The following is a 16,603-nucleotide window of genomic DNA, read 5'->3' on the forward strand; positions in this document are numbered from 1 at the left end:
AGTGACGATGACAATGAGGACCTGTGTGACCCCATCAGCTCCTGCATATGACATTGTGGGGACTGATAGGGGAGAGAAACTTCCAGCAGTGCCTCAAGCCCTTCGTCACTCTCCAGTGGCAGGAGCCAGGTCTCCGATAACACTAGGTCTAAAGTGGCAAGTGCACATGTGGCCTGTAGTAACTAAAAGGATGAAAACAAAAGGCCTCCTCAACACAGTTCTGGGAACTTAGCAAATGAATGAAAAGAACAGTGGTTTAGAGAACCAAAACAAGCTGCTGAGATGACAGTTTAAAAGGCGAAAGAAAAGAAACTTAAAGTTGTAACCGACACTGAAGCTGCCAGTTTCTGTGCTGAGAAAAATATAACACAAGAATTACTGAGTGAAAGGAAGTTGAAATGATGCTGGGATTTCAGTTTGCGTGAAGGTGCGTGTTGAAGTGTGGAAGTTAACCGACTATGAATGTTTAAGAAGTTACAGCATTCCTTTTGTCCAAAAGACTGATTTTTTTTAAAGTGTCTGGCATGTTTGTTTTAGCTCCACCCACTTTTCTGTGCACAGAGCTAAACGCCGTTTAACCCTTTGTAGTCTTGTCTTGGATGTTGGCCGTTTTAAGCATTTTAATTGATGCCTTTCCGACAGGCGTGTGCTGTTTTAAGTTTGTTAATTGATTTATGTATGTGTACATGTGTATCATTTGAGAGATACTTGAGCCATGTTTTTAGTTTTTGAACTGATCTAAACTTTGTGAGCAGGCTTGTGACCTGGAAATATCACCTAAAAAAATTGTCACTCTTGGAGTTCATAACTCATTTCAGGGATCAATATTTCTAAGTGGTGTGAACGTGATTGTTTAAGTATGTTCATTTCAATTTAAGATTGAGAATTGAATTACATTTTAAGTTAAAGATGCAGCTGTGACATGCACAAAAGAGTTTGTTTTGCAAAAGATAAGCTTCAGCCTTGAAGTTATGGTTGCCATGGTATCTGGTAGAAAATTAATTTGAACTTTTCAAAGCACTTTGTTTTAACTGGATTACAGCCAAAAATTGCTATTGCAAGTTTCAAAAGGTACAAAGACATTGAAAAAGAACCAAGCGCCAATTTACTGTCTTTTTCAATCAGGAAAGTTTTTTAAAATTTATGTGAAGTGACACGATTGCATACATCTGACGACATTTGCTCTGCCTTCTTATAAACCTGCAAAAAAGTTAACCCTTTCTGCTGACAGCGGTTTGATTTTTAAATTCACCACACAATTGTTGTATTGCTCAATGACATTTATATATTGGACATTATTACATTTAAGTTTCTTAATTTTAAGTGGATATTTCCCCATGGTATAGAAGGAATTTATGATCTGACAAATTAGCAAGAAATTAGCTGGAGCAGTTCCCTTCAGTGTGGTGCATGATCGAGCCAGCAACTAACCCACCTTCCCTAATGTCAACATGTCATTTTACAGTAATTCCAAATTTGTACTTTAAAAAAAATCATTTTCGGAGTGTGGATGTTAGTGGCAAGGCCGGCATTTATTGCCCATCCCTTGGTGCCCTGAGAAGGTGGTGGTGGGCCTCCATCTTGAACCGCTGCAATCCGTGTGGTAAAGGTGCTTCCACAACCCTATTAGGTAGGGAGTTCCAGATCACAGATCACAGAAACCCCACAGTGCAGATAGAGGCCATTTCGGCCCATCGAGCCTGCACCGACACATATCCCACCCGATCCCCATAACCCCTACACCAACACATATCCCACCCTATCCCCGTAACCCCAGGTATTTAATCCCCCTAACACTAAGGGTCAATTTATCATAGCCAATCAACCTAACCCGCACATCTTTGGACTGTGGGAGGAAACCGGAGCACCCGGAGGAAACCCACGCAAACACGGGGAGAATGTGCAAACTCCACACAGACAGTCGCCCGAGGCCAGATTCGAACCCGGGTCCCTGGCGCTGTGAGGCAACAGTGCTAACCACTATGCCACCGTGCTCGATGGTGTTGAGCTTTTTGAGTGTTGTTACAGCTGCACCCATCCAACCCAAGTGGAGAGTATTCCATCTAGACACAAAAGGCATCAAGGGGTATGGGGAGTGAGGGGGAATATGGTATTGAGATAGGGATCAGCCATGATCATATTGATGTTCTATGTTTCTATTACACTGCTGACTTGTGACTTGTAGGTGGTGGAGAGGCTTTGGGGAGTCAGAAGGTGAGCCACTCACTGCAGAATACCTAGCCTCTAGTAGACATGGCATTTACATGGTTTATCCAGTTAAGTTTCTGGTCAATGTGACCCCCAAGAATGTTGATGGTGGGGGATTCAGGGATGGTAATGCCATTGAATATCATGGGAAGGTGGTTAGACTCTCTTTTGTTGGAGATGGTCATTGCCCGACACGAATGTTACTTGCCACTTATCAGCCCAAACCTGGATGCTGTCCAGGTCTTGCTGCATCCGGGCATGAACTGCTTCATTATCTGAGGAATTTCAAATGAAGCTGAACACTGTGCAATCATTAGGGAACAGCCCCACTTCTGACCGTATGATGGAGGGAAGGTCATTGATGAAGCAGCTGAAGATAGTTGGGCCGAGGAGGCTGTCCTGAGGAACTCCTGCAGCAATGTCCTGTGGCCTGAGATGATTGGCCTTCAACAACCACAACGATTTTCCTTTGTGCCAAGTATAACTCCAGCCACAGGAGAGTTTTCCTCCTGATCCCTCTCTATTGACTTCAGTTTTACTGGGGATCCTTAGTGCCACATTCGACCAAACACTGCCGTGATGTCAAGACTTTGTAATCTTTTGAAGATAAAATCCAACTTCTAGAATATTACAGTACATACTAGACTCTCAAGTTCAGAGAACTGAACACAGTTTTTGTAAATTAAAAATGAATGCTTAAAGGTCAATCACCCGTGTGTTGTTTGAGCGTGTGTTGCCTGTGCCAATCCAAATGGGTTCTTGACCAGTATTGGAAAGTGTTCCAGATCAATCTACTTCTTTAAAAGTCTGGCATATATGATGTTAAGTTCATTAATAGAAGTTAAGGTAATTCTTTCCTGGCCCAACCCTCAAAAATTTAATATTGAATATCTCCGTTATGGTGGCTTTATGTTCTATACTGCAAAATAATGGTGAATTGCCAACAGAATACAAAGTTGTCCCGCTTTCGCTCTTGCACTTACTTAAAGCTTCTGGCTCTCCCAGTCAGTCTGTCTTTGCCCTTTGATTTACTGCTGTCTGTAGCTTCAGACCACGGAAACAATTCCTTGGTCTTGTCAGAATGATTCCCATCATCTGAAACATAGCAGGATACATTTAAGTAATAGCACCAGATGGAAAATACTTTAAAATGTTTTTTGAGTAACAGTTTTCACCGTGGGTTTAAAACAGCATTCCTTTTTGGCACTGTGATAAAAAGTCAACATTTTTATATGTATACAGTATAGAATATTCTCCAGCTATCAAGTTAATAGGCTTTGCAAACAACCCTAAAATAGGATGTGCCATTACTTAATTTAAGAAAGTGTATTTTTGTTGAATTATGTTTACTGCATTGTGGCATAAAACAGAAAAGCATAATATTGTATAAGATATCACGATGAGAAAGCAAAAGGTACACACGACACGACTGTGCACTGAGTGTGCTGCTCGGTGCTAAAATACAATAATACCAGGAGTGTTTATCCCAAATTCAGGAACCATGCATTTTGTGACTTATTCCACTCTTGTTGCTAGCCAAAGGGCAGATAATCCTTATCAGATTCTATTTTGGCAGTCTTTCAGCATGGCAACATCCCATAGAAGGGTATGTTTTCAGAACAATGTATGGAAAGCACTGGGTTTCATGCAATAGTTATTTTGGCATCGGCAGAAGATTCCCCGGCTGACTCAGTTGGAAGGGAAAGAAGGTTCTCCCAAAGGCTCAGAATTTCATACAGTTCTAAAGGGTGCTAACTATTCCCAGTACCTCGCCGTGAACTTTTCTGGTCTACACAGCTCTTTCACACTGTGCAATCTTTTTACTGATTGAATGTTTGGGGAACCCAAACCCTGACCCGAGCAAAGTTGTCCCCTTGCAAAATGTGCAAGGCAGCAAATTCAGTTTAGATTTTTAACATTAACTCGAGTATAAAAATACTTCTGCTGAAATTGTTCTGCAACTCACAGCATTTAACTGGGCAGGAATAAATGTTATAAAACTCAATATTTTGCCTTTTTTAGTGAAACTTCAGTTCCTACCTTAAGAGAATAAAGGATTCTGCCCAGTCAGTTCTCCTTCCCTCACTTATCAGCCCAACTGAAATGTAATGTCTAGAGAAAACTAGGTCATAGCTATACATTAAAAGCCTTGCATGTCCCAGAAACCTAAACATCCTAATATCATAACATTGGAGTAACGCTTCTACGTCAACATTTACAATGTTAAAATATTATCTAAACATTTATAATGGCAATTTGCCTCTGTAAACAATGGTCTCTGTCCAGTACGTGCTGCTATAGCACCACTTTTGTCTCCCAGCTGTTTAGCCTTTAATAGCCTCACCTCAACCTCTTTGGTCCTGCTACAGCCTCTGCCTCTCTTGGCTTTGCAAATTCTCTGTGTTGAAACTTGAAGTTCACAATTTCTACATTTGTTAATTGTATAAAATGCTTTGAATTTCATTGCTCCCTCAGAGCTTCGTCAGCACTATCATTTTTATTGCTTCACTGGGGCCTCTGGTCCTGGCCCCAGCCTTACTCAAGTAAGGGCCTCTAGTCTCAGTCTCCGGTTTATTTTAAGTTTCTTAATGCCCATTTCTTGCCCTCCACTATTGCCTCTGCTCCTCCATTCATTGCACACCCTTTCATGCTCCTTTCCACCATCTCTGTTCCTTTCATTCACACTGCTCTCTTTTGTGCTCCTTTCTGCTGCTTGTTAGTTCTTAACTCGACACCCAATTTTTCACTCTTGAAAAGTGCATTTCCTGATTACACTCTCCACATTTCCTCCCTTTACCAACCCCACTGAAGATCCAATCCTACATAGAATTTACATTTCTTAGCTCGCACTACTGACTCTATGGGGGAGAAATTGGGTGAGTAGCGCCACCTGTTAGCGCCTAAAGAGGCAGTCAGTGGCTGTAGCGCCACTGGCTGCGTCTCCTGCGATATTCAGTAGGGGCGCTAATGGTGGCGTTAGGCTTTTGCGCTGTGCCGCCACCGATGACGTCATCGGTGTGCGCAGCGCCCCATTCGCGATATTTGGTAGCGAACGCCGCAGTTGCGCCGCTCGCTACCCGCACCCGGTTCACGGGGCCTTACTGTGCCGGCAGCGGCGCAAGTTAAGGTGGAGGTGCGGGGCGGCCGCTTTTTCGGCGGCCGCCTACCAGCACCTCCGTCCCCAGCCTCCTAACCACCCCCCCCCCGCGGCATTGCCGGCTGTTTCCCGAGAGCCCGGCACTTCTCCTTGGTGCCGGGCTCATTTGCCGGCACTCGCGATCGGGGATCGCGCTGTTGCAGGCACCTCCCCCTTAACAGTGGGAGGAAGGCCTGCAGTACCGCAGCGGCGGTGCTGCGGCACGTTGCTCTGCGGTAATCAGTTTCAGCGCCCTAAGAGGGACGTGGAGCACCTTGAGCCTCGCCCCGTGTCCCTCGAGCGGCACTGAAACTGAATATCTGGTGATCGGAATTACTCCGATCGCTGCGCTAAATCCTGCGCTCAGGCGACTTTTGCGCCACTTTGGCGCCCCAACCCAATTTCTAGGCCTATTGCTGCTACCAACTCTCCACTTCACTGGCAACTCTCACTTCTCTCTCCCGGCTCTTCTCTCTCATATCACATTACACCCTATCCTCCACTTTTCCCCTTACTAGGGTCAGCTCTCTTCTTTATCTACTTCCTCTTATTACTCTACGACCACCCATTCCTAAACCCCTCCGTTCCTTAATACCCATCTGTTCCTACTTTCCACTCCCTCTAACAAGCGCCCACCTCCCAATGATTCAACAACAACTTGCATTTATATAGCACCTTTAACATAGTAAAGCGTCCAAGGTGCTTTTCACTGCAGTTACGTGCCCATTAGCCCCCAGCTACTTATTTCTTCTTACCCTCTCAGAATTACTTACAATCGCCACAAATTCTCCTGCACCCCGTAACTTCTATCTCATCTCTCCTAGCTCCTCACAAACTCAAAGCCACATTCACAAAGATTTCGATGTCCTACACCTCTCTTAATGCTTCCAGTCTTCCCCTCACTGTGTCATATACCACGCCACTTGCTCCAATCCTAAATTCCTCCCATCCTACCCAATCCATTCCCTCCCTCCCAGCCACCAATTCTCTAGGCTTCATCTTCCTACACAACTACCCAAGCTCTCCCACCCTCATCTGCAAACCCCTCTGTCACCCATTTATGTTAACCACCTCCTACACACAGCACCTGGTCCGAAAGCTACCATCCACCTCCGATCCACTCCATATTCACTTCCATCTTCCTCCTTCCCCTTTGCTTCAACATAACACTCTGCAATTTACTACATAATGCATCAACATCTCCAATACCTACATCCACATCACAACAATGCATGATACAAAATAAAATGCACTTACAACAACATTCACAGGCACATGTACAAGTCTCACAAACACTTAGCCATATACTTCGCCATAATCGCAAACTCTTACATCTGCACAAAAAGACACAAACAGGACATAGTAAACAACATAAGCCACAAAAATTATATACAGGTAGACTATCCTTTATCCGAACTTCCGAAAACCTCTAAAAACCGAAAGTTTTTTCGTTCAGCGTAAGTCGTGCGCACGACATGACCAGAGTGGCGCACGACTTATGCTGAGCAGGGCAGAGGGTCACAGAGTTCCCTCCTGGGTAGGAGATTGCAGGCCGAGCCGGGCAGTGTGAAGGAGGTACCAGGAGAGTGAACCCAACAATACAGCGGCCCGTCCGATATTCTTTTCTCCCCCCCCCACCCCCCACCCGACCCGACCCGACCCCCCCCCCCCAACCCGAACCGTCCGATATTCTTTTCTCCCCCCGACCCCCCCCCCCGAACCCCAACCTGAACCGCGGCCCGTCCGATATTCTTTTCTCCCCCCCCACCCGCCCGACCCCCGACCTGATTTGCGGGCCAGCTTAGTAGGAGTCAGCCGATATCCGGCTTTCCAGAGACGCAGGAAGGGGAATGAGACACGGAACAGTCGCAAGAGGTAGCATGAACTTTTAAAATTTATATTAAATACAAATTTTCCAGTCTTATAATAATACCTTCTGAAATCCGAAAAATTCCGAAAACCGAAACTCAGCTGGTCCCAAGGCTTTCGGATAAGGGATAGTGTACCTGTACTTCCAAACATTAAAAACACTTGCAAAAGCAACCACACCATTTCTACTTTATCTGTCACCAAGTCCACACTGGTTGCATTATATAATACATTGTACATTACAGAAAGAGCTTGCATTTAAGTAGCGTGTTTCACGACTTCATAGTATCATAGAGCACAGGAAGCCATTCAGCCCATCGTGCCAGTGCCAGCTCTTTGAAAGAGCTATCCAATTAGTCCCACTTCCCCACTATATCCCCATAGCCCCGTAAATCTTTTCTCTTGAAGTATTTATCCAATTCCCTTTTGAAAGTTACTACTGAATCTGCTTCCACCTCCCTTTCAGGCAGTGCATTCCAAATCACAACAATTCGCTGCGTTAAAAAAAAAGTCCTCATGTCGCCTCTAAATCTTTTGCCAATCACTTTAAATCTGTGTCTCCTGGTTACTGGGCCTTCTGCTACTGGAAACAGTTTCTCCTTACTTACTCTATCAAATCTCCTCTTCTCCTTCGAGCAGAGAAGGTTAAGAACCCCAGCTTCTCCAGTCTCTCCACATATCTGAAGTCCCAAAGTCCCTCATGCCTGGTACCATTCTAGTAAATCTCCTCTGCACTCTCTCCAAGGCCTTTACATCCTTCCAAAAGTGTGGTGCCCAGAATTGAACACAATACTCCAGCTGAGGCATAACCGGTGATTAATAAAGGTTTAGCATAATTTCCTTACTTTGGTATTCTATGGCCCCAACGTTGATGGATGGGTTCCATAAGGGGTGGGGAGCGGGGGCGGGGGGGAAGAGAAGAATTTCGGTCGGGAAATGCTGTGGAGTTTTAACTCCACTCCTGCTCTTCCTGGACCACAACCAGTGCTGTAAAGGCACCTACCTTTTCCCCGAAGCTGTCCTCGCCTCCCTTGAGCTGCCAGGTTTCCCGAGAGCTGCTCGCCCCCTGTTCCACCTCTGTTAAACCTGGAAATGGCCGGGTTGGAGTCGGGTTTTAGATTTTTTTAAATTTTTACATCTCACCCGACCCAAACCCACCCATTTTGGGGGGTTAAAATTACCCCCATGCCTCTATTAATAAAGCCAAGGATCCTGTATGCCTTTTTAACAGCCTTCTCAACTTGTCTTGCCACCGTCATAGATTTGTGTACATACACCCCCAGGTCTCTCTGTTCCTGCACCCACTTTAAAATTGTACCACTTAGTTTATATTGCTTCTCCTCATTCTTCCTATCAAAATTAATCACTTCACACTTTTCTGCGTTCAATCTGCCATGTGTCTGCCCATTTCACCAGTCTGTCTATGTTCTCCTGAAGTCTGTTACTATCCTCATTGTTTACTACATTTCTGAGTTTTGTGTCATCTGAAAACTTTGAAATTATCCCCTGTATACCCAAGTCCAGGTTATTTATATAAAAAGAGTGGTCCTAATGCCAACCCCTAGAGAACACTGCTGTATACTTTCCTCCAGTCTGAAAAACAACCGTACATCACTACTCTCTGCTTTCTGTCCCTTAGCCAAGCTGCCACTGTCCCTTTAATCCCATGGGCTTTAATTTTGCTTACAAGTCTATTATGTGGTACTTTGTTAAACGTTTTTCAAAGTTCATATACGCAACCCTCTCCCTTACTGAATTTGTGCTCAGGTCTCTGGACTGAGGATTGAACCCATGACCTTCTAACTTAGAGGAGAGAGCGCTACCAATGAGCCAAGGTTGACACAATTACACACTAAAACACAAAACACAAAAAGGGATATCCACTATTTTCCTTTAAGCAATGCCACAGCAGTAAACATCAGCCTTGGCCAAGATTTTATCCATAAAATGTTCCTCTTTGCAATTAAAAGGTCCTCTTCCATCTAAAAAGGAACATAGACCAGAATTTTGAGCTGGAGACCCACTGGGAGCGGGATGGGCCTGGTAGAGTGCATGTGTATGATGTCACAGACAGGTTCCCCGCCCGGAAGTCAGTCAATTGATAGGCTTGGTGGTGGGATCACGCTGGAGGTGGCGGAAATGGTGGAGGATGATCCGTTGAATGTGGAGGCTGGTGGGGTGAAAGGTGAGGACAAGGGGAACTCTATCGTGGTTCCGGGAGGGAGGGGCAGGGGTGAGGGCAGAAGCGCGGGAGATAGAACGGACATGGTCGAGGGCCGTGTCAACCACAGTAGAGGGGAATCCTCGGTTGAGGAAAAAGGAAGACATGTCGGAAGCACTGGTATGGAAGGTGGCATCGTCGGAGCAGATGCGGTGGAGACGGAGAAACTGGGAGAATGGAATAGAGTCCTTACAGGAGGCAGGGTGGGAGGAAGTGTAGTCCAGGTAGCTGTGAGAGTCAGTGGGCTTGTAGTCAATGTTAGTCAATAACCTATCCCCAGAGATGGTGTGGAGATGCCGGTGTTGGACTGGGGTGGACAAATGTAAGAAGTCACACAACACCAGGTTATAGTCCAACAGTTTTATTTGAAATCACAAGCTTTCGGAGCGCTGCTCCTTCGTCATCTGGCATTATTCTCTGACTATATAAGCTGTGTCTTTATGCATCTCTCCACTTCACTTGACGAAGGAGCAGCGCTCCGAAAGCTTGTGATTTCAAATAAAACTGTTGGACTATGACCTGGTGTTGTGTGACTTCTTACATTTATCCCCAGAGATGGAGACGGAGAAGTCGAGGAAGGAAAGGGAAGGGAAGAGTCGGAGATGGACCGTGTGAAGGTGAGGGAAGGGTGGAAATTGGAAGCAAAGTGAATGAAATTTTATAGTTCAGTGCGAGAAGGAGACGGCACCGATACAGTCATCAATGTACCGGAAAAAGAGGTGAGGGAGGGGACCCGAGTAGGACTGGAACAAAGAGTGTTCCACATATCCCACAAAAAGACAGGCATAGCTAGGACCCATGCGGGTACCCATAGCAACACCTTTGATTTGGAGGAAATGAGGGGAGTCAAAGGAGAAGTTGTTCAATGTGAGAACAAGTTCAGCCAGGCGGAGAAGGGTGGTGGTGGATGGGGACTGGTTGGGCCTCTGTTCAAGAAGCGGAGCGCCCTGAAGCCATCCTGGTGGGGGATGGAGATGTAGAGGGATTGTACGTCCATAGTGAAAAGGAGGCGGTTGGGGCCGGGAAACTGGAAACTGTTAAAGTGGCGGATGTAGGTGGGAAGAGACTGGACAAGGGGAGAAAAGATAGAGTCGAGATAGGAAGAGATAAGTTCCGTGGGGCAAGAACAGGCTGAAACGATGGGTCTACCAGGGCAGTCCTGTTTGTGGATCTTGGGAAGGAGGTAGAAGCGGGCTGTGCGGGGTTGGGGAACTATGAGGTTGGCGGCCATGTGGGGGGAAGATCTCCTGAGGAGATGAGGTCAGTGACAGTCTTGGAAACGGTGGCTTTATGTTCGGTAGTGGGGTCATGGTCCAGGTGGAGGTAGGAGGAGGTGTCGGAGAGTTGACTCAACATAGAGTTCAACAATTTCAGATCATAACCTTGGCCCCTATCACATATATATATTTTGTTCTTTTTTTTATCCAGTTTTTTTTTTCTTTCCTCCCTTCAGCTGTCCTTCATTCTACCAGTGCAATTCACACCCCATCTAGAGCCATCCTTTATTCCTTAACCTGTCCCATTTCCACCTCCCCTTGCCTTGAATATCTCTTAATGTCTCTCAATGTCTCTTAATCTCTCCTGCTTTTTATCCTATCACTGACCTTCCCTTTTGTTCTTTCATCCCCTCCCCCTTTTCCCAGCCCCCAAACTTGCTTTCCATTTCCTGCTTTTTTCCAGTTCTGACGAAAGGTCATCGACCTGAAACGTTAACTCTGTTTCTCTCTCCACCGATGCTGCCTGGCCTGCTGAGTTTTTCCAGCATTTCCTCTTCCTAATTTCACTCCTGATTGCTCCCCCTTGTTCTGGATTCCCCTACCAGATGAAATAAATTCTCTGTTTCTACCTTATCGAATCCTTTTATAATTTTAAACACCTCAATTAGATCACCTCTCAATCTTCTATACTCAAGGGAATACAACCCAAGTTTATGCAACCTGTCCTCATAGTTTAACCCTTTTTTATGCAACCTGTCCTCATAGTTTAACCCTTTTAGCCTCTATCATTCTGGTGAATCTGTGCTGCACCCCTATATATAAAAAAATATTTTATAAAATCTATGCAATAACATAAAACAAATTAGCTTTAGTTTTTAATCAGTGTGATTAACCTTTTGTATGTGAGTTAGATTATTGTGAGAACTCACTAAACAAGAGTTTGCATACTGAGATAGTAAGCTAATTCAACATATGTGCTATTGTAAATTAATGTTAAGTAGGTGAAAAATAAACACGTTGATCAAGGGTTTCTCCAGGGAGATTATTGCCACAGTGCAAAACAAGCGTGTAGAGCTGTTGCTTTGCTAACAAACGGATACGAGTTGCTACATCTCTTACAAATACGCACAAGAAAATATATGACTTAATTTCAAAATTGTACCTTCAATATATTCTGCACACACACTCCGAGGATTACAAGTGTAATACAGTAATAGCTTCTGAGCCCATATCCTCTCCATCACTAGGATTGGCTACTTCCGCATGCACAATATCGCCCGTCTCCTCCCCTGCCTAAGCTTATCTGCTGCTGAAACCCTCTTCCATGCTAGTTAGCTCTCGACACGACCATTCCAACGCTCTCCTGGCCAGCCTCCTATCTTCCACTCTCCATAAACCTGAGTTCATCCAAAACTCTGTTGTCCGTATCTTAAATTACACCAAGTCCCATTCACTTATCACTCCTGTGCTCGCTGACCTACATTGGCTCCTGGTTCATTTTAACATTTTAAAATCCTCATCCTTATGTTCAAATCCCTCCATGGCCTCTTTCCCCCTCGCTCTGTAACCTCCTCCAGCCCTATAACCCTCCAAGAACTCTACGTTCCTCCAACTCTAGCCTCTTGTGCATCCCCCACTCCCTACGTCCCATAATTGGCAGCCTTGCCTTCAGCCATATAGGAGCGAAGCACTGGAATTCCCTCGCTAAACCCCTCACCCTCTCCACCTTTCTGACCCTCTTGAAACCAAGCTTTCAGTCACACATCCTAATATCTCCTTCTTTAGCTCAGTGTCAATTTTTGTTTGATTACACTCCTGTGAAGCACTTTGGGATGTTTTCTTACATTAAAGCTGCTAGTTGTTGTTGTTCAGGAAAAAAAAGGGAACATTGGAAAAAAGTGGAACAGTGAATGGGACTAAATGCATTTTATGCCCTATCACAAAGTAGAGATTGGAACTGCAGGAGTACCGGCCCCAAGACAGCAATGAACCAAATAGTGTGACCCTTAACTGACCTTAAAGTTTTCTTATCTGTCACATGGTAACAGTAAGAAAGAAATGCCATAATTCACTTCACAGTCCTTTGAAGAGGTTTAAATACAATCTTAGGGATGGACTTGTTGGATTGAATGGCCGTACTAAGTTCCTATGTCCACATAATGAAAGCGATGTTCTATTTCAGACTGGTGTGCAGCAAGATAAAAATGTGGGTTAACAATTTCTTTCTGGATATGGAACAGAGAAACTCCACTAAGCAGAAACCTTCAACGAGACTGAAGGAAAGCATGATCAGCATTAAACATCAAGTAGAACTGATCAACTAGTGTCTGGAGTTCACTACCTTGACTAGCTGAAACTAGAGCTAATAGCAAAACAGCTTTCTAGATCGAGAACTTAAGCTGGCAAGAGTTCAAAGATTTAAAGGATGATAAATATGTTTATGAAAAAATACTGTTGAAATCCCAGGGAGGGAGCAAGGGGGAGGAATAGGAATTTACTTACACAGTCCTTTCATAAAGTGAAACACGAGAATATACTCTCAAAATAGTTGCCACATATACATAGATAAAATTAAGTTTCAGATAGAGAAATAGAAAACATTGGAGATATTCCAAGATTAGAGCAATTTCCCAACACAAAGGGAATCTTCTACTGCAAAAAATTCTATAAATTTCTTACATTTAAATGGTGAAAGAATGATCAGTTTACAAACCATTACTGATATATCCACCAAAATTCTCTTTTTTTAAAAAAAGGTTCTACTAAGATTCTAGATTTGGGTAAGGCCGGCTTCAAAGGAATGTGACAGAGACGGTCCACAGTAAACTGGGCAAATCTGCTAATGGGTAAAATGACATAAAGTCAGTGGGAGATGTTCAAAAACTAATTTAATGTGATACAGAACTAGTTTATACCCCTGGGGGCAAGAGCTCCACTTGCCAAAATAAACAGCCATGGACGACTAAAGAGGTGAGGGACAGCGTAAAACTAAAGGAAAAAGCATACAAAATGCAAAAAATAGCACAGCTCCTGGCGAATGGGAAAGATACAAAGAACAGCAAAGGGTCACAAAACAGATAACAAGAGCTACAAAAAGGGAGTATGAACGGAAACTTGCAAGGGATATCAAAATCAACAAATTTTTTTTACAATTATATTAGGAAAAAGAGGGTAGTCAGGAGCAATGGCCCCTTAAAAACTGAAAGCGCTGATATTGTCAATGATAATAAGGAAATTGCGGACATGTTGAATAATTACTTTGCGTCAGTATTTACAGTAGAGGAAAAGGATAGCATGCCAGAAATCCCAAGGAAACTAAATCAGGGACAGGGACTCAAAAAAATTAATTTAAGTAAAATAACAGTAATGAAGAAAATTATGGCACTAAGGAGTGGTAAATCCCCAGGACCAGATGGTTTCCATCCTAGGGTTTAAAGGAAGTAGGTGAGCACATTGCAGATGTCCTAACTATAATCTTCCCAAGTTCTCTCGATTCAGGAACCATTCCTTTAGATTGGAAAATTGCACAGGTCACTCCACTATTTAAGAATGGTAAGAGGGAAACCAGGGAATTATAGACCAGCTAGCTTAACATCTGTTGTTGGAAATTGCTAGAGTCTATAATTAAGGATAGGGTGACTGAACACCTTCAAATTTTTCAGTTGATTAGAGAGAGCCAGCATGGATTTGTGAAAGGGAGGTCATGCCTAACAAACCTGATTGAATTTTTTGAGGAGGTAACTAGTGGACAGGGGAATGTCTATGGATGTTATTTATATGGACTTCCAGAAGGCATTGATAAAATCCCACATAAGAGACTGTTAACTAAGGTAGAAGCCCATGGAATTGAAGGCAAATTATTGACCTGGTTAGGAAATTGGCTGAGTAGCAGGAGACAGGCAGTAGGGATAATGTGTAGGTACTCAAATTAGCAGGAGGTGACTAGTGGTGTCCCTCAGGGATCTGTGTTGGGGCCTCAATCAGTATTTATTAACAACTTCGATAATGGCATAGAAAGTCATATATCCAAATTTGCTGATGACACAAAGATAAGTGGAATTGTCGGCACTGTAGATGGAAGCATAAAATTACAAAAGGATATCGACAGTGAATGGGCAAAACTGTGGCAAATGGGTTTCAATGTAGGCAATTGTGAGGTCATCCACTTTGGACCTAAAAAGGATAGAACAGGGTATTTTCTAAATGGTGAAAGGCTAAAAATAGTGGAGGTCCAAAGAGACTTGGGGGTCCAGGTACACAGATCATTAAAATGTCATGAACAGGTGCAGAAGATAACCAAAAAGGCTAATGGGATGCTGGCCTTTATGTCTAGAGGACTAGAATATAAGGGTGTAGAAGTTATGCTGCAGCTACACAAAACCCTGGTTAGACCACACCTGGAGTACTGTCAGCAGTTCTGAGCATCACACCTTAGGAAGGATATCTTGGCCTTGGAGGGAGTGCAGTGTAGGTTTACCAGAATAGAAACATAGAAGATAGGAGCAGGAGTAGGCCATTCGGCCCCTCGAGCCTGCTCTGCCATTCAATGCGATCATGGCTGATCATCCAAATTCAGTACCCTGTTCCTGCTTTCTCCCCATATCCCTTGATCCCTTTAGCCTTAAGAAATATATCTAACTCCTTCTTGAATATATTTAATGAATTGGCCTCCACTGCCTTCTGTGGTAGAGAATTCCATAGGTTCACCACTCTCTGGGTGAAGAAATTCCTCCTCATCTCAGTCCTAAATGGCTTACCCCTTATCCTTAGACTGTGACCCCTGGTTCTGGATTCCCCGACCATCGGGAACATCCTTCCTGCATCTAGTCTGTCTAGTCCCGTTAGAATTTTATAAGTTTCAATGAGATCCCCTCTCATTCTTCTAAACTCTCGCGAATATAAGCCCAATCGACACAATCTCTCCTCATATTTCAGTCCTGCCATCCCAGGTATCAGCCTGGTGAATCTTCGCTGCACTCCCTCCATGGCAAGAACATCCTTCCTCAGATAAGGTGACCAAAACTGCACACAATACTCAAGGTGTGGTCTCACCAAGGCCCTGTACAACTGCAGCAAGACATCCTTGCTCCTGTACTCGAATCCTCTCGCTATGAAGGCCAACATACCATTTGCCTTCTTAACCGCCTGCTGCACCTGCATGTTTACCTTCAGCGACTGGTGCACAAGGACACCCAGGTCTCGTTGCACTTCCCCTTCTCCCAATCTATTGCCGTTCAGATAATAACCTGCCTTCCTGTTTTTGCCACCAAGTGGATAACCTCGCATTTATCCACATTGTACTGCATCTGCCCAATCACCCAACCTGTCCAAATCATACTGGAGTTTCTCGGCATCCTCCTCACAGCACGCATGCCCACCCAGCTTTGTGATACCCGAACTTCAAGGGTTAAGTTACAAGGAGAGATTACACAAATTAGGGTTGTATTCCCTAGAATTTAGATGGTTAAGGGGTGATCTGATCGAAGTTTTCAAGATATTAAGGGGAACAGATAGGGTAGTTAGAGAGAAACTATTTCCACTGGTTGGGGATTCCAGGAGTAGGGGGCATAGTCTAAAAATTAGAGCCAGATCTTTCAGGAATGAAATTAGGAAACACTTCTACACACTAAGGCCTAGAAATTCAGTATAGCCACTTTTGGGGCGGTAAAGTCGGGTGGCCGCTAAAGTTTGCGCCCCCTTCGCCGATATTCAGTTGCATCGCCCCAAGAGGTTGCTGCTGCGCTAAAACAGGCGATGCACGACTATCTTTAGGCGCTAAGCCGGCGGTGCTGAGCGATACCCCCGAGGCCGGGCGCAGCGCAGGTGCGGCGAGTTCTTGATTGACGGCAGACACTCTGGCGCCGGTCATCTCTTAAAGGGGGAGGGTGGATTTGTTTGCCTGCCACGCCCTGCACACTGCAGCCCTCAACCTAGGCCTGACCACTTCAGCTT

The 16,603-nt window shown here is 44.4% G+C and overlaps 1 protein-coding gene across 14 annotated transcripts in view; it reads right to left on the bottom strand.

Moving 5' to 3' along the window:
* LOC147109680 (uncharacterized) overlaps positions 1 to 16,603 on the bottom strand; it is a 396,101-nt gene that overhangs the window by 104,182 nt on the left and 275,316 nt on the right. For all 14 annotated transcript variants that reach the window (XM_086003764.1, XM_086003766.1, XM_086003775.1 and 11 more), the window contains one exon: positions 3,192 to 3,303. In XM_086003764.1, the coding sequence (XP_085859890.1) occupies positions 3,192 to 3,303 (112 nt within the window). The remainder of the gene's footprint in view (positions 1 to 3,191; positions 3,304 to 16,603) is intronic.

The sequence above is a fragment of the Somniosus microcephalus genome, chromosome 12, assembly GCF_052327205.1.
Source record: "Somniosus microcephalus isolate GS21.2 chromosome 12, FLI_Smic_1.0, whole genome shotgun sequence".
NCBI lineage: Eukaryota > Metazoa > Chordata > Chondrichthyes > Squaliformes > Somniosidae > Somniosus > Somniosus microcephalus.